The following is a 24,270-nucleotide window of genomic DNA, read 5'->3' on the forward strand; positions in this document are numbered from 1 at the left end:
GTTTTTTTTTTTTTTTTTTTTGCAGTAAGGTTGTTGGCATGGAGCCCTGCCCGGCTCCATTCACGTCCCGATCGGCTGGAATGACTTGCATTTTATTTGTGATGTACCTGCTAAGCCTTTCTGGGATCCTCCATCTCCCTGTTGCTGACTCACGCTGCTCATCCGACGCGCACAAACTGATTAAAACCCAGATCTTCTGATTATCACAGTTCTTTGGTCTTCTAAATCCTTATTTTCTCTCTCTCTCTCTCTCTTAATCTATAGAGGACCATAACGTTAGGTGCTGGCGACCGGCAAGTCATCCAGACTCCCATTGATGACGCACTTCCTGTCAGCGGCAGCACCGTGGCCCAGCTCTTCAGACAGCTTGGTACGGTGGCTTATAAATATGTAGTTAACTCCAAATAGTTTTTTTTTTTTTTCAGATGTTAACTTGGTGATTATAACTCCTGTTTTGCTAAAGGCAGTGTAAAGTTAGTCATTCTAATGAAATGATAGACGGGTCTATAATTGTGTAAAATGTTTTATATTTCTTTTTCTGCTATTATAAAACAAACTGGAAATAATCAAATACATTGTTTATTATTTAAAAGAATTTCCAGAAGTGCATAGAATGCCTGATACTCGCCCAATCAGTAATCAAGGGGTTAAACCCTCTAGGGAAAAAAAACCCTAAATGTTGTTTCAGACTTTGTCGATCATTAGTTTAACTGAGTTACTGCTGGTCCAACATACCAGTATGAATGTGGTTTGTGTTGGACTCGGTGTGACGCCTTGCCCGTGCCCTCTCCCCCCTCAGGTATAGTCAACGTGTTATATCTGTTCTGTGCCGCCCTGACGGAACACAAGATCCTGTTCCTGTCCAGCAGCTACCAGAGACTAACGGACGCCTGCCGCGGACTGCTGGCCATCATGTTCCCCCTCAAATACAGGTGGGTTTCCACTCCTCTGTCTGTCTGTCTGTCTGTCTGTCCATACTGTCTTTAGATGTTTCTCTGGATGCTCTTTATCTCAGGACACGTGTGTCAGATGTGCTGAATCTCATTCCTGTTTGTGTCCCTCTCAGCTTCACCTACGTTCCCATCCTGCCGGGGAAACTGCTGGAGGTCCTGAGCACCCCCACCCCCTTCATCATCGGTGTCAATTCATTCTTCCGCTCGGAGACACAAGAGCTGGTGGGTTCCCATCACTGCAGTACGATTAGACCAGCGTCACAGTGCTGCTGTATATTTGGAAACTATACTGTAGTATGTTGTCTCCAAACAACAGCACCTCTGATTTGACTCTTCTTTTTTTGATTTCCTGATGAAGGCCTATATCATCAATTCATATTCAAAGAGGTCCAGTTACTTTCAAATACAATCAACAACGTGCATTTCTATATCATTTCAACTAATATGTTAACATAGACAGACATAACACAGACATTTAACTTATCTGGAAAAAAAGCTCTCTTAACTATGAATTCAATCAGTCCAATTAACTAATAGCCTACATTTCAAGTTCAATAAAGCAAGACAGAATATTCTGAATAAAATTAATAAAAAACAGACATTTTGGCCCTTTTTTTCTACTTTCTGTTCTTACAGTAGTTTGTATCTTCAATTTAGTCAGCACCATTCTCATGTACATGTGTAGGTGCTGACAAGTTAAAGCTGAAGATTATTATATATTCTCAGAAATTGGTCACAGGTCTGGACCGTGCGCCGCCTTCACCTGATGCCTGTCCCTCATTGTCTTACATTGTCCCTTATTGTCCCTCCGCTCAAAAAGAGAAAACCACCCGTGGGGCAGCCAGAAGCTGCAGGAAATGTCGGCACCACACAGCCAGCTGGAGAACAAAATGACAGAAACTACACGCACGAACCCACTCCATCAACAATAGACAAACAACCAGCGTCATTTCGATACCCATCATGCACTGTGTGAAAGACAGACTAGTCGGAACACCTGCTGCCAGTTTTCAGCTGTTGGGAAGAAACGGGATATTAATAAAATGCAATATTGGTGTTAAAAGTTGAACGTATCGCTCCGTAGTTGAACAAACTTGCTCCCAAAAAAGGGACCAGAATGTCTTTTAAAAATCAGACAGAGGAGACCAAAATGATCTATTATATACTTACATAGTACCTGGAGCTATTTGATTACAATGGAGAGAATGTTTCATGTAAACTCTCACTGACCCATTAAGCAGTACTTCATTCATCTTTTAATAAACCACTGCTCCTGCATTACCTTAATAGACTCTTTACAGACCGCGCCAAGATAAATGATACCAAAATATACAAGACGATGATTACCGTCTGGATCTCATGATCAGAGAAAACCGTTGGCTGTTGTCTTTATTAAAGCTCGATGAAGGTGTAATGAACCCTCCCGTTAGAGATGGAGCCGTTGTCTCCCATCACAAGGAGACTTTTGTACAGTAGTCACATGACTTTTTATTCAGTGTGCGAGCGGTCAGAGGTCGAAGGTTATCGTTTGGGCAGCCTCTCCCCGCCGTCTGCTCTGAAATCTGACCGTGTTTTGTTGCTTGATAACGAGCGTCCTGTAATGAGCAGCCGCCGACAGAGACCACTTTGTCCGTGTATCGTCACACTGCGCTGTTATCAACAGTCTGGGAGGCAGAGGTGAAAAGTGTATTTTGTGTGTTTTCAGTTGGATGTGATCATCGCCGACCTGGATGGAGGCACCGTCACCATCCCCGAGTGCGTCCACATCTCCCTGCTGCCCGAGCCGATGCTCCAGCAGACCCAGACTGTGCTCTCCATGGTAAGAGCTGCAGCCCAAAACTCTGAACGCACACACGCACACACACACACACACACACACACACACACACACACACACACACACACACACACACACACACACACACACGTATGACTGGTGAACACTGGGAAATCTCATTAACATCCAGTGGGTGGTTTCTACCAAGCAATAAATTCCCCAGCGGTGCTTTATGTTGTGATGCCAGGAAGCTGGAAAAGGATTGGTTTTACCTCCTTCTTCTTGGGATGACTTTATTTTAGGTTGAGTTTAGATTTTTGGTGAAGATACATTTTCTAGTTTGAAGTGGTGGATTTGATTTCTGTTTAATTTCAACACATACAGAAAAAGTGCAACTTTTGGAAGCTTGTGAAAGATAGAAAATAAAAAAATAAAAACAACATCACAAATATTCTCCATCTCTGAAAATTAAATTAACTTAATTAATTAATAACTAATTACACTTTAAGTTATTAATTACTTAATAACTTAAAGTGTGCTTTCTGTACTCTGTGTTTTTAGTTGAAGCTATGATGCAACCAACTCACCGGCTCACCCTCGCGCGCACGCACACACACACACACACACACACACACACACACACACACACACACACACACACACACACACACACACACACACACACACACACACACAATAAAGAATTTCCTATCAAGTACTATTCCTGCACATTGGCACACATTAAATATTGCCAGCTCATATCAAACATGCAGCTTCGGCACCTTCCAGTATCCAGAGGCCAGCCCATTCTGAGAAATGCTTTTTTATATCTGTGTGAAAACAAATGATTTCCCAGCTTCCTTATTATCTTAATTCTACACGGATTTCTTTCCTGCTTCCCTGTTGTTGCTTCTGTTGACTGTGTGCACGTGTCATCACAGATGTGTGATTACACCGTAAAGCAGTGCACCTGTTGTCTCAGCTATGCGGATCACAATAGAGCTAATGCTGGAAATTTCTCTCGGTTTATGATAACTGTAGATTGTTTTTACACGTGACTACAATCATAACTGAGTCAGGAATAATGGGTTAACACAATATATTCTTCCGCTCGTCTGGCGCTTGGTCATGTTTGATTCAATGTCTCAGATACAGTTTTTAGTGCTGAGCAAACAAGTAATGGTGACACTTTGTTTTACAGAATTTTACAGCGCTCATAAAAAAGCATTCACTCCCCACAGCTTATTCACGTTTGATTATTTTACTGCATTGATGTGCAGTGGATGTTATTTTGATTTTATAACACGAATTACCAGAAAACAAGACTAAGAGACTTTGTGAGGCTGCGCTTCAGCTAAATGCTCGCTGACATCAATTAAGAGATATTTCAGTATGGACTGACCGACTGAAGCTAGCATGCTGCTAACATGCCGCTAACGTGGCTGAAAAACACTGTTTTAATGTTGAGGTGAAAACAAATCTCCACAAACTGACTGCAAGACAACAACCCCAAACATAAAGCCCAAATCACACAGGAGTGGATTAGAAACGTGTGGATGTCCAGGACGTTTGTTGTTCACTTACTGTCTCCTCTTCATGCAGCTTAACGGCACTCTGTAAGCTGTAAAGAAAAATGAAGAGAAATCTCAGTGTCCTTGTTGTGTAAAGCTAAATACAGACTCTTTAATGAGACTGTACGCCTGCCTCTAATAAAGGTTGTCTTCAGGGGGTTCATTTTCTCTCTTTTATATTTATATAATATATTTCTGGTAAAAGAAAACAGGGTTGGAGTTTTTTGTTTTTTTTTGGAGATGCTGAGGCAGAGGCTGGGATGTGTTTATTTGGGAGAGGCTGGAGCTGGCATTCACTGCTCCGTCTCAACACCAGTGTGTATTTAGATGCAGCGAGGAGCCTCGAGATTGGAAAATCAAACAGGCTCTTCCCAGACTCTCTCTGTATTTGAAATAGTCTGTCTGTCTGTCTGTCTGTAGACGTCCACACTAAGCCAATGAAACGTGGACAAACATTTTGACTCTGCCCGTCCTCTTACCTTCTAACACACAGACACAAGATCTGACTGCTCGCCCTTGTCGTAAATTTCTTCTATCTTAATTACATCCTTTTAATTGTTTCATTATCTTTGGATGTATCTATTCTGATGTCCTGTGTCTCCACATCCAATTCAAAGTGTGGGACAAAGTGACTTTGAAGTGCAAGGAGATAAACATCCTATAAGGGTTTTGTTGTTTTTAATTTCATTAACCACTGTCATCACATGGAGAGATGACAGTGGTTAGAGTCACACCTGTGCAGGTGCTCTTGAATGGAATAGATAGATCTGTAAACCCAGTTTTAACTATCGTCCCATTAAAGCTACTGTGTACAATCCCAACAGCAGCTTATTTTGTTGCTGCCACCGGCTGTGTGTCAAAGTGTCCTCAAGCAAGACACTGAACCTGGACACACTGACCGGGGCCTCCGCTACATGCCTAAGATGACTCGGCTCAACAGTACATTCATCTAATGAAAGAGGGGTTTTATTGTGAAACCTCGGGATCGTCCCACATGTTTTTGTGTTGTGGAGAGTTCCTGTGACCGGCTGCTCTTGTGTGCTCCGTGGCTTCTAACCCGGAGACTCTTGTGTGTCGTGGTCCTTGCTCTGCATGGATGGAATGAGAGCTCACCCGGTCACGGACCAGTGTGTACAGACACCAACACAGACTTCAGCTCACATAGAGAGATGAGACTACTGCAAAGCTGGAGAAGTGAGCGGGAGGTTGGAGGTGCGCGGGCTTTAATTTGTAGACGGTAGAAGCTGGTTTGGTTGAAAGTCGTTGGAGACTCGATGCTGCAGATTGTTGGGCAGCAACCGTGAGTCAGGGCTTAGCTGCTGTGCGCTCCTTCCACTTAGCTGATTGGGTTTTCAGGCAGTGGCCTAAGACCACAGGCTGTTTCCAAGGTAGTGTTCTGGATATGTTCCCGCTGGTAGTGTCTCTCTCCAAATGGTTTCATTTTCCGTAAAGCTAGACATAAAAAAACAGAACTTTTCTACAAGCTTTTGAGCAAAAACTGACCGTATTAAGACAAATCTCTAATAAAATGACTCCAGTAAAAGGCATTCAAAGGCACAAATAATAACTAATCAGTGTCTTTTATGAGCCTTATGTTTTTGTGTTCATTGGTGACCCATATGAATAGCCAGACCAGCAATTGTTTGTGTTTGTATACAATGAAAAGAATGGTAATAGTCGTAGTAGTAGACGGGTGATCCCTGGTTCGTGCAGCAAAGTCAAGTTTGCTCCTAATGTGGCAAATGAAACCAAACTAAACTGTGCGGTTAACAGGAAACACGTATTTTGTGGATTACCACCGTTTTGATCCTGTCCTCGGCCATACCTGGTAGGTTTCTCCTGGCCCGCTGGTCTCGATTAAGTTACTGAGGTGGCTTTGTGTTTGTTGTGTGTAGGTTTTGGATCCGGAGCTGGAAATCGCTGATCAAGCCTTTCCCCCACTCTCCACGCAACCCTCCGCGCTCAAGATCCAGGTAAGAAAACCACTCTCAGCAGCTTTGTTCTAAAATACAATCCCAAAATATTTATTTTTTATTATTGAGGTTTTAAAAACATTCAAGTCTCTTTGCTATATTTATGGTGAGGAACTTTAAATGTAGCTTATAAAGTCAGCACAATGGCAACACTTTTCAATAGACAGCATGATGAATTACTGCAATCTGAGATGTCCCCAGAGTAAAATATTGTTGCAGCCAAACTGCTCACACCCTCAACCAAAACTGTTGTCTAAAGTGGTCAGATTTAGTCCAAAATCTGTACACTCTTGCTGCTCTGAGAGGCCTAGTGTCTAACTAGCAGGGTAGATTTGACAGTTTATTTTCTTGTTGGCATGAAAAGATGTAACTGGATTGAATCTGCAGGTCCAGGATTGTTTCCAGACCCCGTGTCCTGTTCAGCTCCTCATTCCATCATTCCTTCGGTTTCTTTGTGTGTACTTTAACTTGACTGTGTGTTCCAGGACAAGGAGATCCGGGGAGTCTTCCTGTGGCTGTTCGCTCGGCTCTTCCAGGGCTACCGCTGGTGTTTACACATCATTCGCATTCACCCAGAACCAGTGATTCGCTTCCATAAGGTCTGTAAAGAATACTGCACGCCATTAACCCCTCCAACCAATCGCCTGTGTGTTCTAAAGAGAAAAGAGCGCCTGTATGAGAGGTCGGCATCAGATTAGTGTGACGTGTGTTCCCGCAGGCTGCCTTCCTGGGTCAGAGGTCGCTGACGGAGGACGACTTCCTCATGAAGGTGTTGGACGGCATGGCGTTCGCAGGCTTTGTGTCAGAGCGAGGGCCTCCTTACAGAGCCACCGATTTGTTCGATGACGTGAGTCTGGCAGCGCATTGTGCACGGCTAGACCTTTTTGTTTCCCCCCACGTTTGACTGAGGGTGATTGAACGCAACACGGCTCGGATATGAAAAATAACTTCTTTGTCCCGTTTCCACAGCTGGTGGCCAATCACGTTGAGCGGATACGACAAGAGGAGGCCTGTCCGCACAAAGTCATGAACCATGTCAAGGAGCTGGCTGAGCAGCTCTTCAAAAATGTATGTTCTCGCAGCAAACTGATGACAAATGGCATTTCTCAATGAATACCCCTCACTTACCCCTTATTCTGCTGGTTTCCTCTTAGTCCTCCTTTTTTCTCATCAGTTTCCTCTTGTGAGACTCTTCTCTGTGACTTTTTTGGCCCAGTTTATTTCTTTCTTTTCCTTTTTCTATTGCTGCAGGGTTCAACGTTAATGTTTTTTTGGTCAGAAATCTTCTTGACCAAAGTAAATTTGTACTTGCCCCTACACAAATTGCTTTATTTTTTTAGAAATAACAACTCCGTTGCTATTTCCATCCATGTGTTTAATTCTTTTTTTACCACTTGTCGGGATATGTTAGCGAGTTGCTTCATTTACTAGCCCGGGGAGGGGCAATTCTTTTTCCCAAGGGGCCACATGAGAAACAGGGACTGTTGTGGAGGGCCGGACCAACAGACTGAACTTAATCCTGCTCTATATTAGTCCCCCTCTTTATAAAAAGTACATTGTATGGTTTTGATAAGCTGCGAGTGGTAAGAGTAAATATGATCAGTGGTGGAATGTAACTAAGTATATTTGCATAAGTACTGTGCTTAAGTACATATTCAAGGTACTTTACTTGAGTATTTGTATTTCTATTTTATTGAACTTTGTACTTCCACTCCACTACATCTCAGAGGGAAATATTGCTACTTTGCACATTATGATTTTTCAAACCTTTTCTAACTACCCAAACTGAACAACAGTGTATAAAGGAGTTAAAATCTGCAGCAGGAATAATGATCCAAATAAATATACATATGAAATATCCATATATAATAGTAAAACACTGACAGGGATCATGTTTCTGATAAATTAGTTCTTTTATCACTATTGTTTGTAGGCCAATGACCTCATTTTCTGTTTGTCAGTTCAATGAATGAGTGCACTGAAGTCAGGCTGAATGTGTGAGGTCAGATGTGAAGGACAGCTGATGTCAGTGAGAGAGGATCTGGATCTGGATTAATAAACTTCATCACGGAGAATGTTTGTTCACATATGTAGGTCGATCCAAAGAGAACCTACTTCTTCTATGCATGTTGATTTTGTAGCTTAGCTACAAAGCCTCAGATGTCCGTGTGTCCGCTCTGCATCAGTCAATACATCTCAGGTAGCCAAATTGACCTGGCTCAGCTCTGGCGTAAGCTCGGCATGCCAGAAGGAACACGTCGGGCCGAGTCCGGCTGCCGAGTCCGGCTGCCGAGTCCGGCTGCCGAGTCCGGCTGCCGAGTCCGGCTGCCGAGTCCGGCTGCCGAGTCCGGCTGCCGACACTGCTATTATTGGGATTGTAGTGACGCTGCTACTCACACACATCCACGAACACACTCACGTACATCAATTGAGATAAAAAAAAAAAAAACAGCAGCAGTCGCCTTCAAAATAAAAGCAGTGCAGCTGTATTCCGTGCATGTTGTACAATTATTTACGTTATATTCCTAATTTCCCATTGACGTCCCGCGGGCCGTTCGGCGACAATGCCCAGGTCTGTACTAGCCTGACGTGGCATTTTACTTGCCCCGTGCAATCGGGCAAAGCTTATTGTTGAGTCCTGTGTCTCTAATAACTAATAGTGTGAGACATATCCTCCTTTCTTATAGCTCTGTTTTTGTTGAGTCACTTCTCTGCTTTCCTTCGCTCACTCTCTCAGTTTTCCCCGTTGACCCACTTTTTTCTTATTCTCTCTCCATCTTTCCCTCCCTCTAGGAGAACCCTTACCCCGCCGTTGCGATGCACAAAGTCCAGCGACCGTCGGAAAACAGCCAGAACACTGCACAGAATCGGTCGCCGTTCCCTGCGATGGATGATGTCGCGGTGCAGCTCTTCATCGACCACGCCGCCGCCAAGCTCAAGACTGCACCTCCTGTGGTCAAGGCAGAGCTCAAGGGCATGGTGCCATCTGGGCCCCCACTGGGTGAGCTGGGGAGAGGACTGAGAATGATTGTGTGTGTGTGTGTGTGTGTGTGTGTGTGTGTGTGTGTGTGTGTGTGTGTGTGTGTGTGTGTGTGTGTGTGTGTGTGTGTGTGTGTGTGTGTGTGTGTGTGTGTGTGAGTGAGTGAGTGAGTGAATTGGTAATTTGCTCAATTCCAGGTCTTGAAAATGTTTGAAATAAGAAGACATGCAGGTGTTAAGAAAATGCTAAACACTTGACAAAAGTTTGTTGCAAGGCGGCGGGTGTTGGGTTTGACAGTTCAATACCTCCACTTTCACCTCAAACTTCCTGTGTGAACCTTTCCCTCCCGACAGTCTGTCTCACAGTGTGTGTTTAATGGGGTTGAGCTCGGTGTCGCAGTGATGAACGAGGGTCTGATCACTTGTCCCGCGTCTCCACAGGAGACACCGTGGACAGGAACGGCAATGTGATGGCCAACAGTGCCCGCAGGCTGGAGGTGGTCAGGAACTGCATCACGTACATCTTCGAGAACAAGATGCTGGAGGCTAAGAAGGTAAGAGTGACTCATTCCTGACGCGCGACAAAACGGTTCATTTTTGCTCCTAAACCTGTAAGTGTCTTGTCCCTCAGGAACTTACTTACCTACCTACCTTACCTGTTTACCTCAAAATGTCCTGTTGGTTTTATGTGTGTGATTCAGCTGTTGCGGTTATTTTCATCTCCTCTGTCCAGTTGATGCCGGCTGTGCTGCGGGCGTTGAAGGGTCGGGCAGCCCGGATTTGTTTGACCCAGGAGCTCAATCAGCACGTCCTGCAGAACCGAGCTGTGCTGGATGACCAGCAGTTTGACTACATTGTCCGAATGATGAACTGCACCTTACAGGTTAGTCTGCAAATACTAGAATGTCACTGTCTTCATCAAACTGCTATGACAAACGGAAGCATGGCAGGAAAACATTGACATAAACAGATGAGGATTATGTCAGTTTTTCATGTATTTGGTCAACAAATAGCAAATTTGGAAAAGCCAGAATATCACCAAAGTAATGGATGATTTACTGAACGGCCGTACTGTGCACAGGCACAGGCGCAAAATAGAAACAAATCACTACAAAGAGACACAAATCAACTACAAAGAGACGCAAATGACTACAAAAAGACACAAATGACTACAAAAAGACACAAATGACTACAAAGAGACACAAATCAACTACAAAGAGACACAAATGACTACTTAAAGGGGCAAAACAAACACAGACAAATAATAACTTCAAAAAGACCAAACGATTACAAAGTGACACAAAACGACTACAACAAGACACTACAAATAGAGGCTTTTATAGGAACAGTTCTAAAGTCTGTGTGTGTTGCTCCTATGTGTAGGAGAGGTGGTGGGGCCTTTTGCTTATCTGTGCCCAGGAGCCTGATGTCTCATAATTCTCCCATAAAATGATCAGTTCTGTAGTTTCAGTTGGACGTTAATGATGCTAAAGGAGAAGTCATTTACAAGATCTAACATACAAGATCTACCTGTATTTAAAGCAGATACAATGAATATTCCAATGACGAGCCTCAGATGTTGAATACAATTGTGTTTTATGGTTTGCAAGTTGTCACATCATTCATTGCTTCTTTATTTCTGTTCAGGACTGCTCACATATAGATGAACATGGTATTGCAGCGGCCCTCCTTCCACTGGTCACAGCCTTCTGCAGAGTAAGTTCATAACCAGCGTCACCAAAGTCATTCCACATTGCCCCAAATCAGCCTCAACCACAGCAAAGAACCCATTAAGCCATTCAAAATCCAGTGATCCCTGTCATGGTTTTACATTTGACTGAGTGAGGGGATTTTGTTGTGAGGGCTGTTTTGAGGTTGGTGGGATATCTTTGTCTGAACATGAATTCTACAGATCTGAATGTCATTCCAAGTGGCTGGTCCCCCTCATAAAAGTCTCTCCCTGTGTTTGCCTGACAGAAAATGGGCGCAGGCATCACTCAGTTTGCCTACAGCTGCGTTCAGGAGCACATGGTGTGGGCCACCATGCAGTTCTGGGAGGCCATGTTCTACAGCGACGTCCAGAACCACATCAGAGCTCTGTACCTGGAGACAGAGGAGGGGGAGCAGCAGAACAACCATGTGAGCACCTACGTCACACTCCATATGGTTCCAGAGTGAACAAAGATGTGATGTAAAAAGTTTGGGTGAATTTCTACCCTCCGCAGCAAGTAGACTAATGAGTCAGTGCCCCAACCTGCTGAGCCGAGGGTCATTTTTGTCTCGGATGATGAATCACTAACGAGCCTCTCTCTGATTGGTTCTCAGGAGCAGCCAGAGGGGTCGGGCGGTGGGAGGGAAATCAGCGCCCTGGAGCTGGCGTCGGAGCAGAGCCGGCTGTGGCCGACGCTCAGCAAGGAGATGCAGATGGAGCGCGTGCAGAAGGAGGAGAGCACGGTGTTCAGCCAGGCCATCCACTACGCCAACAGGATGAGCTACCTGCTGCTGCCGCTGGACACCAGCAAGAACCGCCTGCTGAGGACCACCGGCCTCGCAGACGTGGAGAGTGTCAGCAACAGCTACGTCACGAACAGGTATGGCCGGCTGTCAGCCTTCGTAGGGACTTGGTCGAGGATTCGCCCCACGGAGGCGGAGTCCTTGGCAGCGGCGGGTTTGGTTCCGACCCGCGGCCCTTTGCTGCGTGTCGTTCCCTCACTCTCTCCCCTTTCCTGTCATTCTCCAGCTCTTCTGATAACGTCAATAAAAGCCCCAAGATGATCTTTAAAAAAAAAACAAAGGGGATCAGAGTTAAAAAATAAAAAGAGAAGAATGTTCAGGTAGTCCTGTAAAGGATAAGTATAGACTCACATAGACTTCTCATAGTTAAAGTCACTATAACATTATTGTGTCACAATTTAGCAAATGTTTTCGCTAACACAAATAAATGAAATAAAATAATCACATTGATGTTGAAAGCAATGATCGTCGTTCCCCTGTTATTTCAGACAAAACTGAACTTTAAATGCTTCATTATTAAACGTCGCTGAGGATCATTCATTTGGACAAAATCATTTTACAAACCATGTTCATATCTTAATGACACAATTCCACTGAAAGTTGATATATGCTAAAATGTAATTATTATATTTTTATGTTTTTTTATAATGTCATTTTTATCTTGAAAATAGCCATAGCAGGAAAATACATTTTTCTAACTTTATTTTGAAAGTGATCAAATATAAAATATATGTTCTGATAAAAGTGTTTGTTTTTTTTAGTTTAAAATCTCTTTACATTCATGAATATGAACCTTTATTTTAAGATCCCAAGTTGTCTGTAAAAAAACTAACTTTTGGGCAACCAAGGACTCTCATTCTGATGAAACTGCCATTGTTCACAATCTGTAATCTGTAAAGTGAATATCATTTCATCCAATATTAATTTATCCTTGAAAATAGAAATAAAAAAAGATGGGAACCCATTAACTACTAAAAAATGAAGTTCCACATTTAATTGAAGCTATCCAAGATCTCCATAAACAAGCTGTTCAGTGTGAGGCCATGAGGTGACTATACTTTACACAACACACATACAGTATAAAGAACAATAGACATGAAGCTAAGCTCAGACACGGCTTTGTTTCCTACTGTAGCGCCGTTCTGAAGCGGGTCCTTTAGAGTTTGGAAACATAAACGTTCAAAGCATTTTGTTTTGGTCTTGTAGTATTGCAGGCAGCATGGCGGAGAGCTACGACACGGAGAGTGGCTTCGAAGATGCTGAGAGCTCCGACGTGGCGAACTCGGTGGTGCGCTTCATCAACCGCTTCGTGGACAAAGTGTGCAACGAGAGCGGCGTGACCAACGAGCACCTGAAGGCCCTCCACACCATGATACCAGGTACGGAAGCACCAGCACCCGTCACACTCACTCACTGATCTCTCACCTCTGACCTCCGTCTCCGTCCTTCTGCCGTCTCCTTGCAGACATCGTTCAGATGCACATCGAGACATTGGACGCAGTCCACAGGGAGAGCAAGAGACTGCCTCCAATCCAAAAGGTAACCAATTCCTATTTTTACGTTCCGCTGGAAAAAGGCCGCGCAGAACCCCAGGCAGCCCCGCCCACTCCCCTCTCCACCAATCCCCGCAGCGCAGGCTCACAGTGTCACAGCAGGTACGTCTGTCCGCCAGAGGCAGAAACCGCGTGACTCGCAAGCACGCTCCGAGCAGTGCATGCTGGGTTGACTGCTCTGCCTTGTTGTGCCGTTTGGCTTCTCCGAGGCCCCACGGAGCTGAGTGCCTTCATTCCGAAGGGTGCTGTTAGTCCTGCGTGCAGTGTGTCGGTGACTACGTGGGGCTTAACGTGACGTGTTTTGTCATTCCACTAAAGACTTGTGCTCAGCCCCCCGCCCCCCCGGGAATGTCTTTCCTCCCTGCATCTGACCGCACAATGTCCCGTCAGCAGTTTCTTTTGTCGTGAGCTTCAGGATCCGTTTAGCTAGTGGATATTAAATCATGGGCTGGGCAGAAACACACACAAAAAAAACATTTATGTGCAATTTGCAACCATTGAGGTCTTTGCAGTTAAATGCCTCCAGAGGAAACTTTTTTCTGCAGCTGGAGTGCGGTCATGTGTAGCAGTAGGTGTTGCGTAACAGATTAGGAAACAGGTTATCAGAGTTGTAATTAATTTCCTATCAGAGGTGGAGTTCCTTAGGAAGCTCTTTGGGCCCCGCTGGGGGGAACAGGAAGTGATTTAACGATCTGAGGACAAAGCCAGCTTCATATTTCATCCTGTTGGTATTCAGAAGAGCTCAGCAGCCCACAGAGTTCTCTGTGATTGAGCCTCAGATCCTTGGGGACCGTTCAAAACACGACAGTCCTTGTTTTTAAAGAAATACTAAAGTGAATGTCCCATCGCATAAACAGACCCAAATTAATATTATTATACAGTCTGTGTATTTATCTTTTTTTATCGTTTGTTACATCCTCTCTGCCAAGATCCCACCAATCCCAGATCATGTTGTGTGTTATGCAACGATCATTTCAACATTAGCTAAACTTCACAAACAGCTCAGGTCATCATCCAGACAGTAACCTCAGCATGCTTGTGAACGCATGACATTTTGATGGGTGGTCATGACATATATATGACAATATATATATATATCCACAATTACTTATGTGTTATTGTATATTACAGTTGTCACATTTAATAAGAGCAGCATGTTAGACTGTTCTATGTGAACCGTTTTTAAAGACATAAAAGGGTCAAAGTAAACCATGTTTAACTATACAGGCAGGATTATTTTTATTATTTTTAAACTACTTTTCCTGACCCCTTGGATTCAACTCAAGACCTGGAACCACAGGACTATTTATATATAGGGTTTTAAACACTATCAGGGTGCATTAGTGCATTACTGTGCAGCTTTATTATCTTTATTATCCTCCCAAAATAAACTGAAATATCGGGTGGGTTTGAGGATTTTTTACAGTTTCTTTTTTTTTTAGATCCAAATTAACTCAATGACAAATTGTCAGCTTCATTCATTGCTAAATTATATGAAACTGTTGCTATGGAAATATTTGGCTAAAGAACCTTTATGATTAATCTACCTCCGCTCTTTCTATCTCTGCGTAGCCCAAGCTGCTGAGGCCGATGCTGTTACCCGGTGAGGAACTGGTGATGGACGGCATGCGTGTCCACTTGATCCCAGACGGCCGTGAGGAGGCCACGGGGCTGATGGGAGGTCCGCCCCTGCTCCCTGCCGAGGGCGCCATCTTCCTCACCACCTACCGGCTCATCTTCAAGGGCACACCCAACGACCCGCTGGGTGAGAGATGACACACGCACACACACACACACACACACACACACACACACACACACACACACACACAAACCTTGAAAGCTTCCATGACAGGTCTAGGTCAGGTCTGTGGGTTCTGTAAACCCTGTTCTTTGTCTGCGTGTCTGTCTCCTGCAGTGGGTGAGCAGGTGGTGACTCGCTCGTTCCCCATTGCCTCTCTGACCAAGGAGAAGAGGATCTCCGTCACTTTACCCATGGACCAGTTTGTCCAGGAGGGGCTCCAGCTACGGTCCTGCACCTTCCAGGTACGCTCACATCCTCAACTCCCATAGCAAATATCCGGCCCCTCTCTCGTACTAGTTTCCCAGATTTCACCTGCTTTCTCTCTCTGCCCCTGCAGCTGATGAAGATCGCGTTCGATGAGGAAGTCGCGTCAGACCTGGCCGAGGTTTTCAGGAAGCACATGCACAAGCTACGCTATCCTCAGCACGTCCAGGGCACCTTCGCCTTCACCGTGGGTCAGTGCGGGAAGATGGTGGTTGAGCACAAGACCAAGGACAAGAACCAGTCCCTCAAGTAAGGAGCCCTCCATGTAGAACGCATGTTTTTATGCAAGAGAAACTAAAGAACTACAAAGACTGCTAGTTGGAGCCATCCATCAGCAACACGAGCACCGCGTCGATCAAGGAACCGACTCATAACATCTCGTGGGTCCAGCACAGAGCGTTTCATTACAGTAACTCACTGATGATGCTTCACAGCTGTTGCATTTAAAGGTTGTTCATACGCACCACAAGCTCAAGAATACTTCACCATGCTAAAGGTCATAAAGAGTCACAGCGTATTATGTAACCTAGGTGATAAAGCCAAAGGCTTGTTTACATCATGTGTGTTTGGAGTTGTTTTAAAGGCTCATAGTACCAGATTTCATCAGTCACACATTAAAATATACACTTTATATAATGAGGTTGGGATCAAGATCTCATTTTCAAGAGAGACATAAGTTCATAAGTGTTTCAATAAAACATAAAAATAACCTTTTTTAGAAACACAATAATACGATATGAAAAAATGTAAATAATAAAATTCATATGATACAACACTAGTCAGTTTAAACAAGTTAAAACCAGTCAGAGCTAAAATCAATCAGGATTTGACTACATTTCTGAGGTGACCCATTGGAACCAGAGTATCTAGCTTCAAACTACATAACAAACATGACATGAGAATACATCTGGTATGTGTTGATGAGAAAGTCCAGAAAAAGATTTTCTACTGTCTAATGTAGAGGGATTTTTGTGTCTTTCACATTGATGTTTGCGTCGTACAGTCTGTCTACACTATTGTCAGCTGATGTCACTGCAAATCTGCACAAGTCGCATGAGTACATGTCGGTTTGTAAACAGAAGCTGGTTCCCTTGTGATTCGGCCGTGTGAACCTAAACAGTGTGTGCACAAACAGGAGGGTTTCTCCTGCAGCTACAGAAACTGCATCATTCTAAAGCGCTGCACGTTATGTGGTCCATGTGCATCATCGTGTCCTCCTCTGTCAGAGTGCATCACGGCTGGGGTACGAGTGTGAAAACATGCTCTCAGGTCTGCAGGGAGTGAGTTCACACTGGCTGCATCCTGTCACATTCATCTCTGACTTCATAAATATGATGCATTGAGAAAAGATTGCTGTTATCTTTCCCCTTTTTTTTTTAAGAGTAATCCTCCTGGGTTGTCATAATTTTCTTGATGAATATAATATAGTGGTGAATGCCCCGGTCTAGCCACAATGTGACTTTATGTTTTGATATCGTACCCATTAGTTTCCTTTCTGTGTTTCCTCTTTATTCAAAGTCTCAGCAACCAACTCTCATTCCCTTCCCAACGCACGCGCGCGCGCACACACACACACACACACACACACACACACACACACACACACACACACACACACGTGTATCATCTAATAATAATAATAATAATAATAATAATACATTTTATTTATCGAGCGCTTTTCATAGTACTCAAAGACACTTTACATTAAAATCATCATATATAAAAGCTATACACTATAAAAAACATAAAACACACAATAATGGTCACACATTAAAAGCAGTTTTGAAAAGGTGGGTTTTGATTTGGGATTTGAATATGGAAAGTTCAGTGCAGTCTCGGATGTGTTTGGGGAGAGAGTTCCAGAGGGAGGGGGCAGATACGGAGAAGGCTCTGTCACCCCATGTCCGGTGCTTGGTCCTGGGTGGAAGGGACAGGAGGTTGGCATCAGAGGAGTGGAGCCGACGGGATGGAGTGTGGTGGTGGAGCAGGTCGGTGAGGTAGGAGGGGGCCTGATTATGGAGGGCTTTATGAGTGAGGAGAAGGATTTTGTATTTGATCCGTTGTGGGATGGGGAGCCAGTGGAGGTTCTGGAGAACAGGGGTCATGTGGTCACGGGAGCGGGAGTGGGTGAGCAGGCGAGCAGCAGAGTTTTGGATATACTGGAGTTTATTTAGGATTTTGGATGATGTGCTGTGAAGAATGCTGTTGCAGTAGTTGATTCTGGAGGTGATGAAGGCATGGATAAGACTTTCAGCAGCAGATGAGGAGAGTGATGGCAGAGACAGGCTATGTTTTTTAAGTGAAAAAAGGCAGTTCTGGTGATTTGTTTGACGTGGTGTTCAAAGGAGAGGTTGCTGTCAAACATGACTCCGAGGTTGCGGATGTGTGGGGAGGGAGACAGAGTGGAGTTGTCGATGGTGAGGCAGAAGTTGTGACCGGTTTTAGTGAGGGATTTGGGACCGATGATGATCATGTCAGATTTATCACAGTTGAGTTTGAGGAAGTTGTTTTGCATCCATGATTTAATGTCAGTGAGGCAGTTGGTGAGAGTGGAGTGAGTAGCAGGGGTAATGGCCTTTGTGGAGATGTAGAGCCGGACATCATCGGCGTAGCAGTGGAAGTGGAGACCATGTTGACGTATGATGTTACCAAGAGGGAGCAAGTAGAGGATGAACAGAAGAGGACCAAGCACCGAGCCCTGGGGGACGTCTTGAGACAGAGGAGCAGTGGAGGAGGTGCAGTTGTTGATGCTGATGAACTGTTGTCTGTTTGTGAGATATGATTTAATCCAGGAGAGAGCAGTTCCGGTGATGTTGAGGGATGATTCGAGGCGGGAGAGAAGGATGTTGTGGTTGATGGTGTCAAAAGCTGCAGTGAGGTTGAGGAGGATGAGAATGTTGAGGTGACCAGAGTCAGAGGAGAGGAGGAGGTCGTTGGTGACTTTGAGGAGGGCTGTTTCAGTGCTGTGCTGTGAGCGGAAACCGGATTGAAATGGCTCAAACAGCTCGTTGGAGATGAGGTGGGCTTTGACTTGTGCAGCAACAACGCGTTCCAGTATTTTTGACAGAAAGGGAAGATTGGAGATGGGCCGGAAATTGCTCATGGTGTCAGGGTCATGTCCAGGTTTTTTGAGGATGGGGTGACAGCAGCCAGTTTGAGTGTGTCGGGGACTGTACCGGAGCTGAGGGAGGAGTTAATAATTACTGTGATGAGTGGTGAGATGGTTGGTAGACAGTCCATGACGAGATTGGATGGGATGGGATCCAGGATACAGGTGGAGCTTTTCATTCCTGTAGTGAAGGTAGACAGTTCCAATGGGGACACAGGGGAGAACTGAGAAAGGGGCTGAGGGGTGGAGAGATGGAAAGGGCAGGGGAGGTGCTCAGGTTGCTGTAGATGGTGTCCATTTTTGTTTGGAAAAATTAAAGAAAAGAGTTGCACTTGTTCAATTTATCTGGAGAATAAAAAGGAGCATGGGAGAAGCAGTTGAATATTTAATCAGTGGAAAATGTGGCAGCCGTTTTATCGGCCCTGTTGTTTCCATCTTTGCTCTTTGTGTGTGATTAAAAACCCTCCATTCAGACATGTGAATGTCTGGACACCGCTTCAAATCTGAACTAAAAACCCAAAAGGAAGTGGACGCCAAGTGATTTTGAATGGGATACGCTATTGAATCAGCACAGCGATGTATTGCTTAACATTCCCTTTTTCCCCCTTATCCTCGTCAGGACACTTTCCAAAAACCTGGTGAAGAGTGCCAAGAGGACCATCGGCCGGCAGTATGTGACCAGGAAGAAGTACTCCCCCCCCACCTGGGAGAACCGCAGCAGCTTCCAGTCAGAGCTGGATGACGATGAAATCTCAGGTAATCGCTTTGCGCTCTTTGTCAGACCTCCTTTGATTTTTTCTTTTACATTGTTGTGCAGTGGGTTGACATCACAGTTCTCCGTGTCTTGTGCCATAGTTTCAGAGGAAGTGGACCAGAGCTCCCTCACCCTCTCCTCCACCATGCGCTCGTCCGACAGGCAGACCATGAGCAACGTTGTGGAGCGCGCCTGTTGCCGTGACTACCAGCGCCTGGGCCTGGGCACGCTCAGTAACAGCCTGACGCGCTCGAAAAACGAGCCGTTTCGCATCTCGACCGTCAACCGCATGTACACCGTCTGCAGGAGGTGAGAGCCCGCCAGAGGACAGCACACAGAGACAAGGGGTTGTTTCTCCAGTGCTTAACACAGTGTGTGTGTGTGTGTGTGTGTGTGTGTGTGTGTGTGTGTGTGTGTGTGTGTGTGTGTCTCTGTCTGTCTGTCTGCCTGTCTGTCTGTCTGTCTGTCTGTCTGTCTGTCTGTCTGTCTGTGTGTTTCTCTCACAGCTACCCGGGCCTGCTGATTGTGCCTCAGAGCATCCCAGACACGACCATCCAGAGAATCTGCCGCTGCTACCGGCAGAATCGCTTCCCCGTGGTTTGCTGGAGGAATCCGCGAACCAAGGCCGTCCTGCTGCGATCTGCAGGCCTCCACGCAAAGGGGGTGGTGGGCTTCTTCAAGTCTCCTAACGCCCCTGCTTCAGGTACAAAAGAGAAAAAACACAAATCTATTTTAGGCACTTTGTTGATCAAATGTGTGCTGAACCTTTTTTTTAATTTATTCCCGGGGACAGTTGCCGGTTATTTTTTGGAAACTCCCCACTTCATACATATGTCCTCACCAGTTCTTTAGAAGTTAGCTGCCTTGACTCGACCCGTAGTAAGGAGTACAGGTGTCAGAGGTCATGACAAGCTGTTACTCTGACCCTAGCGGTCCAGATATTACCTGGAAAAGATGCGATTAAATGATAAGATGCATTTTTTTTGTCTTTCCCTAGAGATCTAGAGAAAGATCTGCAATCTTTTTCAACAAAATGTAACTGTAACAAAAAGCATAGCATAGCGTGAAGCATAAAGGTTGGTTCATTGTCTTCTTTTCTGTGCAGGGCCCTCGCAGGCCGACTCCACCAGTCTGGAGCAGGAGAAATACCTGCAGGCCATCATCAGCTCTATGCCTTCTTACAGCGAGAGCAGCGGCAGGAACACACTCAGCGGCTTCACCTCCACTCATATGAGCACCTCTGGTGGGTGGAGACACACACACACAATGTTACTTGTCACTGGGACTGTGGGGTCACACGGCTGATGGGTTTCTCCCGTCCACAGACTCCTCAGACAAGCTGAGGCAGCCCAAGATCGGCGCTCTGATGAAGCAGGTGATGGGCACCAAGGAGGACGTCCCCGGAACCTTCAGCAGAGGAGGTGAGACGTGTGTGTCTGCGTGTCCCACAGTGCTCCTGTAGTTTTTTCTGTTAGCTTTAGTCTGTTGCAGTTCCTGGTTTCAGAACAAATTGTGTGAATTGTGTTTTAAATTTGTTACTGAAACTGGGACTGGACGAGGAGGTGGTGTGTGTGTGTGTGTGTGTGTGTGTGTGTGTGTGTGTGTGTGTGTGTGTGTGTGTGTGTGTGTGTGTGTGTGTGTGTGTGTGTGTGAAACCATCCTCCATTGTGTGGCGTTGTTGGTTAACTGGTCGTCTCTGTCGTTTGACCTCAGCTCTGGGTCAAAGGGCGAAAGTCATCTCCCTCTCTCAGCCCAAAGTGTCTGGCAAGGCCAGGAACCCTCCTAGAGGTACAGTAGGCCACGCCCCCACCCACATCCCTCCACTCCTGTCTAACCAATCAGATCTCTCTAACAGTAGTGTCAGTGTGTTTGCCGTGGTTCCGTGCTGTCTGCGCGGACTAATGGTGTGCTGTTAGTGCATGCTGCTGCCGCAGCTCTGCTGTCTGACGTCTTGTTTGTCGTTTCCTGTTTGATTCTTCCCTCTGTTGAATGTCAGCAGCAATCAGAGTCGACGTCATAATGGAGCCATCGCTGAGCTAGACGTAATGAGCTGGGCTGGGTACTTTTTAGTCATTTCTGCCTTGATATACAGCATGGCTATCAGTAGCTGAGGCTATACACGTTAGTGTGTTTTAAAGGATCATTCCGATCTTTTAATGGCTGTTTAAAGTGGACAAGACTTCCACAACAGCTCTGACGTTTCCATTTTCATGTTGCGATTCTTCTGAAGACTCAGTGTTTTTATGTGTGTTTATTGCAGGTAAATGGGGCAGCATCCGGGGCAGCGGGCGCCTAAGTGCCTACAACCCAGACGTGGGGACGCGTCTGGCAGGGAAGGAGACCCCACAGCCCAACGGAGGGCCGAGCGAGGCGCTGTTTCTCCGCCAGCAGAAGGCCTACCTCTACATCATCGGAGACAAGGCCCAGCTCAAGGTAACAAGAGACACGCCGATGTTTTCGGGGTCAACTGTGATGAAGGGCTGGAAAAAGATTACCAGTATTGACTTGGACGGTGTCATTGCGTTCAGGGCGGGAAGCAGGACTCGTTCCAACAGTGGGAGGTGGTTCCCATCGAGGTGTGCGACGTGCGGCAGGTGAAAAACAGCTTCAAGAAGCTGATGAAGGCCTGCGTGCCGAGCTCCTCGACCTCTGACCCCAACATGAGCTTCCTGCGCTGCCTGGAGGAGTCGGAGTGGATGGCTCTGGTTAGTGCTCCCCGCTTCAGCGCATGCAGCGCTCATTCTGTGACCTCCGGGCGCTGTTCTTACCTCTGTGTGTGTGTGTGTGTGTGTGTGTGTGTGTGTGTGTGTGTGTGTGTGTGCGTGTGCGCAGCTACACAGGGTGCTGCAGGTGTCCGTGCTGGTGGTGGAGCTCCTGGATACGGGCTCGTCGGTCATGGTCAGCCTGGAGGACGGCTGGGACGTCACCACGCAGGTTTGACTCACACGCAGGAGCTTCGGCTTTATTCCGAAAAAAAACTGTGAGCGAGGCTCAAGAGTGACACGGCGCTCTGTGTGTACAGGTGGTGTCGTTGGTGCAGCTGCTGTCCGATCCGTACTACCGCACGTTCGACGGCTTCCGGCTGCTGGTGGAGAAGGAGTGGCTGTCGTTCGGCCACCGGTTCAGCCACCGCGGAGCGCAAACGCTGGGCAGCCAGAGCAGCGGCTTCACCCCCGTCTTCCTGCAGTTCCTGGACTGCGTACACCAGGTGGGTCTGCAGCACCACCTGTGAGGCTTCTGCCTTTTTTTCTAAGCAGAAATCCTGTTGTTTTAATAAGAGATATGGATGGTCAGAGGTCAGCAGATATCGGTATCTTTACTGTGTTTTATTACTGCGATGCACATGATATTTAAAAACATCTAAGCGCACATGAAGATCAGAATCCGACTGATAATACCGGTAGGTGTATTTAAATAATGCACTTTTAGAAAAAGTTATAAGCACTTTAAATCCTCAGTCCACGCACAATGAAAAATATAATTGAAAAATTAGCAACACAGAAAAGACACAACTTTAAAACAGCTGAGCCTAGAAGCAGTATATAATGATACATATGTTTTCCTCTTACTGTGTTTATGTCCAATGCTGTGTGTGTTTACCTGTACTTCGGACTTTATTTCCTGTTTTGCCGATCAGTGACGTGGGTTGTGCCCTCTTATCACATGCAGGAAGTGCGGCTTCACTTATCGTCAGTGGCCCCTGCTATCCGACACATCAGACGGTGGTGTCGTGGTTGTTTCCGCTCTCGGTTCAACCTGTGTGCAGTGCAAACGTAGCACCTTTGTAAAGAATAGGAAGAGGGACAGGATGTCAAGCAAACTCTTGACAACAGGTTAACCCCCCCACCCCCAGAGCTCATTGGCTATTTGAGCTTATTTATTTATCTAGAAACAGCTGTTTCATGTCATGATGCCAGACAAATCACGTTTACTGACTTGGACTTTAGATGACTATTGAGTGGGCGGATGCAAAGGTCTGGACCCAGCCCAAAATGTATGACTGCGCAACGTTGTATGTGTGAACACGAGCATGTTTGCAGTCTGAACCATGTCGGCGTCCCCCTTTTTGAACTGTAACCCTGACCTGTGACTCCCTCCCTCCCCCCACCCTCAGATCCACCTGCAGTTCCCCATGGAGTTTGAGTTCAGTCAGTACTACCTGAAGTTCTTGGCCTACCACTACGTGTCCAACCGCTTCCGCACCTTCCTGCTCGACTCCGACTACGAACGCATCGAGCTGGGTGAGAACATTTCCAAGTCTCTAAAATGCTGTTGTTTGTTTCGAGTAACTCTTCAGAGACTCATAGATGAAGTGTCTGTGTTCCTGACGAGCTGTGTGTGTGTGTGTGTGTGTGTGTGTGTGTGTGTGTGTGTGTGTGTGTGTGTGTGTGTGTGTGTGTGTGTGTGTGTGTGTGTGTGTGTGTGTGTGTGTGTGTGGGTGGGTGTGTGTGTAGGAGTGCTGTATGAGGAGAAAGGAGAGAGGAAAAGCCCTCAGGTCTGCAAGTCCGTGTGGGACTACATCGACCGACTCAACAAGAAAACACCCATCTTCTACAACTACATGTTCTCTCCTGAAGACGAGGAGGTGAGAGCGTGTTCTCTACACACACTTTAACCAGCCTTTTAGCTTTTGAGATGATACAGTGACTGCAAGTGACCAGCTACAGTAAACACAAGAAATGGGTAGTTCCAGTGTGCGAATTACCAGGTGGCAATCGGGAGGGGCATCCCCCCTCTAGTGTTATGCTGAAGTCTTAAACAGACCAGATTTAATGGATGGAAGCCAAAGGAACTTACTAAACAACCCTTGCACAAACACCACCAAGGCTGATAATGTTAAAAATAAGGCCACTCACACAACAACCACGCAACAATGATGTCCTGCACAAAATCCACACAGTACACGCGCCCCTCTCTCTCTCTCTCTCTCTCTCTCTCTCTCTCTCTCTCTCTCTCTCTCTCTCTCTCTCTCTCTCTCTCTCTCTCTCTCTCTCTCTCTCTCTCTCTCTTCTTAACCCG

General features: G+C 45.8%; 1 protein-coding gene across 3 annotated transcripts in view; it reads left to right on the forward strand.

Moving 5' to 3' along the window:
- The window catches only part of sbf1 (SET binding factor 1), a 57,126-nt gene that overhangs the window by 28,857 nt on the left and 3,999 nt on the right, over positions 1-24,270 (forward strand). For all 3 annotated transcript variants that reach the window (XM_068717086.1, XM_068717087.1, XM_068717088.1), the window contains 31 exons: positions 265-370; positions 800-932; positions 1,067-1,175; positions 2,659-2,772; positions 6,197-6,274; positions 6,760-6,873; positions 6,993-7,121; positions 7,244-7,342; positions 9,068-9,275; positions 9,695-9,807; positions 9,987-10,136; positions 10,901-10,969; positions 11,231-11,392; positions 11,579-11,844; positions 12,974-13,146; positions 13,233-13,306; positions 14,893-15,085; positions 15,239-15,366; positions 15,462-15,637; positions 19,117-19,253; positions 19,353-19,560; positions 19,758-19,954; positions 20,357-20,494; positions 20,577-20,672; positions 20,965-21,039; positions 21,512-21,684; positions 21,780-21,956; positions 22,084-22,185; positions 22,274-22,459; positions 23,366-23,492; positions 23,706-23,836. In XM_068717086.1, coding sequence (XP_068573187.1) covers positions 265-370; positions 800-932; positions 1,067-1,175; positions 2,659-2,772; positions 6,197-6,274; positions 6,760-6,873; positions 6,993-7,121; positions 7,244-7,342; positions 9,068-9,275; positions 9,695-9,807; positions 9,987-10,136; positions 10,901-10,969; positions 11,231-11,392; positions 11,579-11,844; positions 12,974-13,146; positions 13,233-13,306; positions 14,893-15,085; positions 15,239-15,366; positions 15,462-15,637; positions 19,117-19,253; positions 19,353-19,560; positions 19,758-19,954; positions 20,357-20,494; positions 20,577-20,672; positions 20,965-21,039; positions 21,512-21,684; positions 21,780-21,956; positions 22,084-22,185; positions 22,274-22,459; positions 23,366-23,492; positions 23,706-23,836 — 4,341 coding nt within the window. The remainder of the gene's footprint in view (positions 1-264; positions 371-799; positions 933-1,066; positions 1,176-2,658; positions 2,773-6,196; positions 6,275-6,759; positions 6,874-6,992; positions 7,122-7,243; positions 7,343-9,067; positions 9,276-9,694; positions 9,808-9,986; positions 10,137-10,900; positions 10,970-11,230; positions 11,393-11,578; positions 11,845-12,973; positions 13,147-13,232; positions 13,307-14,892; positions 15,086-15,238; positions 15,367-15,461; positions 15,638-19,116; positions 19,254-19,352; positions 19,561-19,757; positions 19,955-20,356; positions 20,495-20,576; positions 20,673-20,964; positions 21,040-21,511; positions 21,685-21,779; positions 21,957-22,083; positions 22,186-22,273; positions 22,460-23,365; positions 23,493-23,705; positions 23,837-24,270) is intronic.

The sequence above is a fragment of the Cebidichthys violaceus genome, unplaced genomic scaffold (genome assembly GCF_023349555.1).
Source record: "Cebidichthys violaceus isolate CVI_PGR_0920_01 unplaced genomic scaffold, fCebVio1.0.p SCAF_21, whole genome shotgun sequence".
In the NCBI taxonomy this organism is placed as follows: domain Eukaryota; kingdom Metazoa; phylum Chordata; class Actinopteri; order Perciformes; family Stichaeidae; genus Cebidichthys; species Cebidichthys violaceus.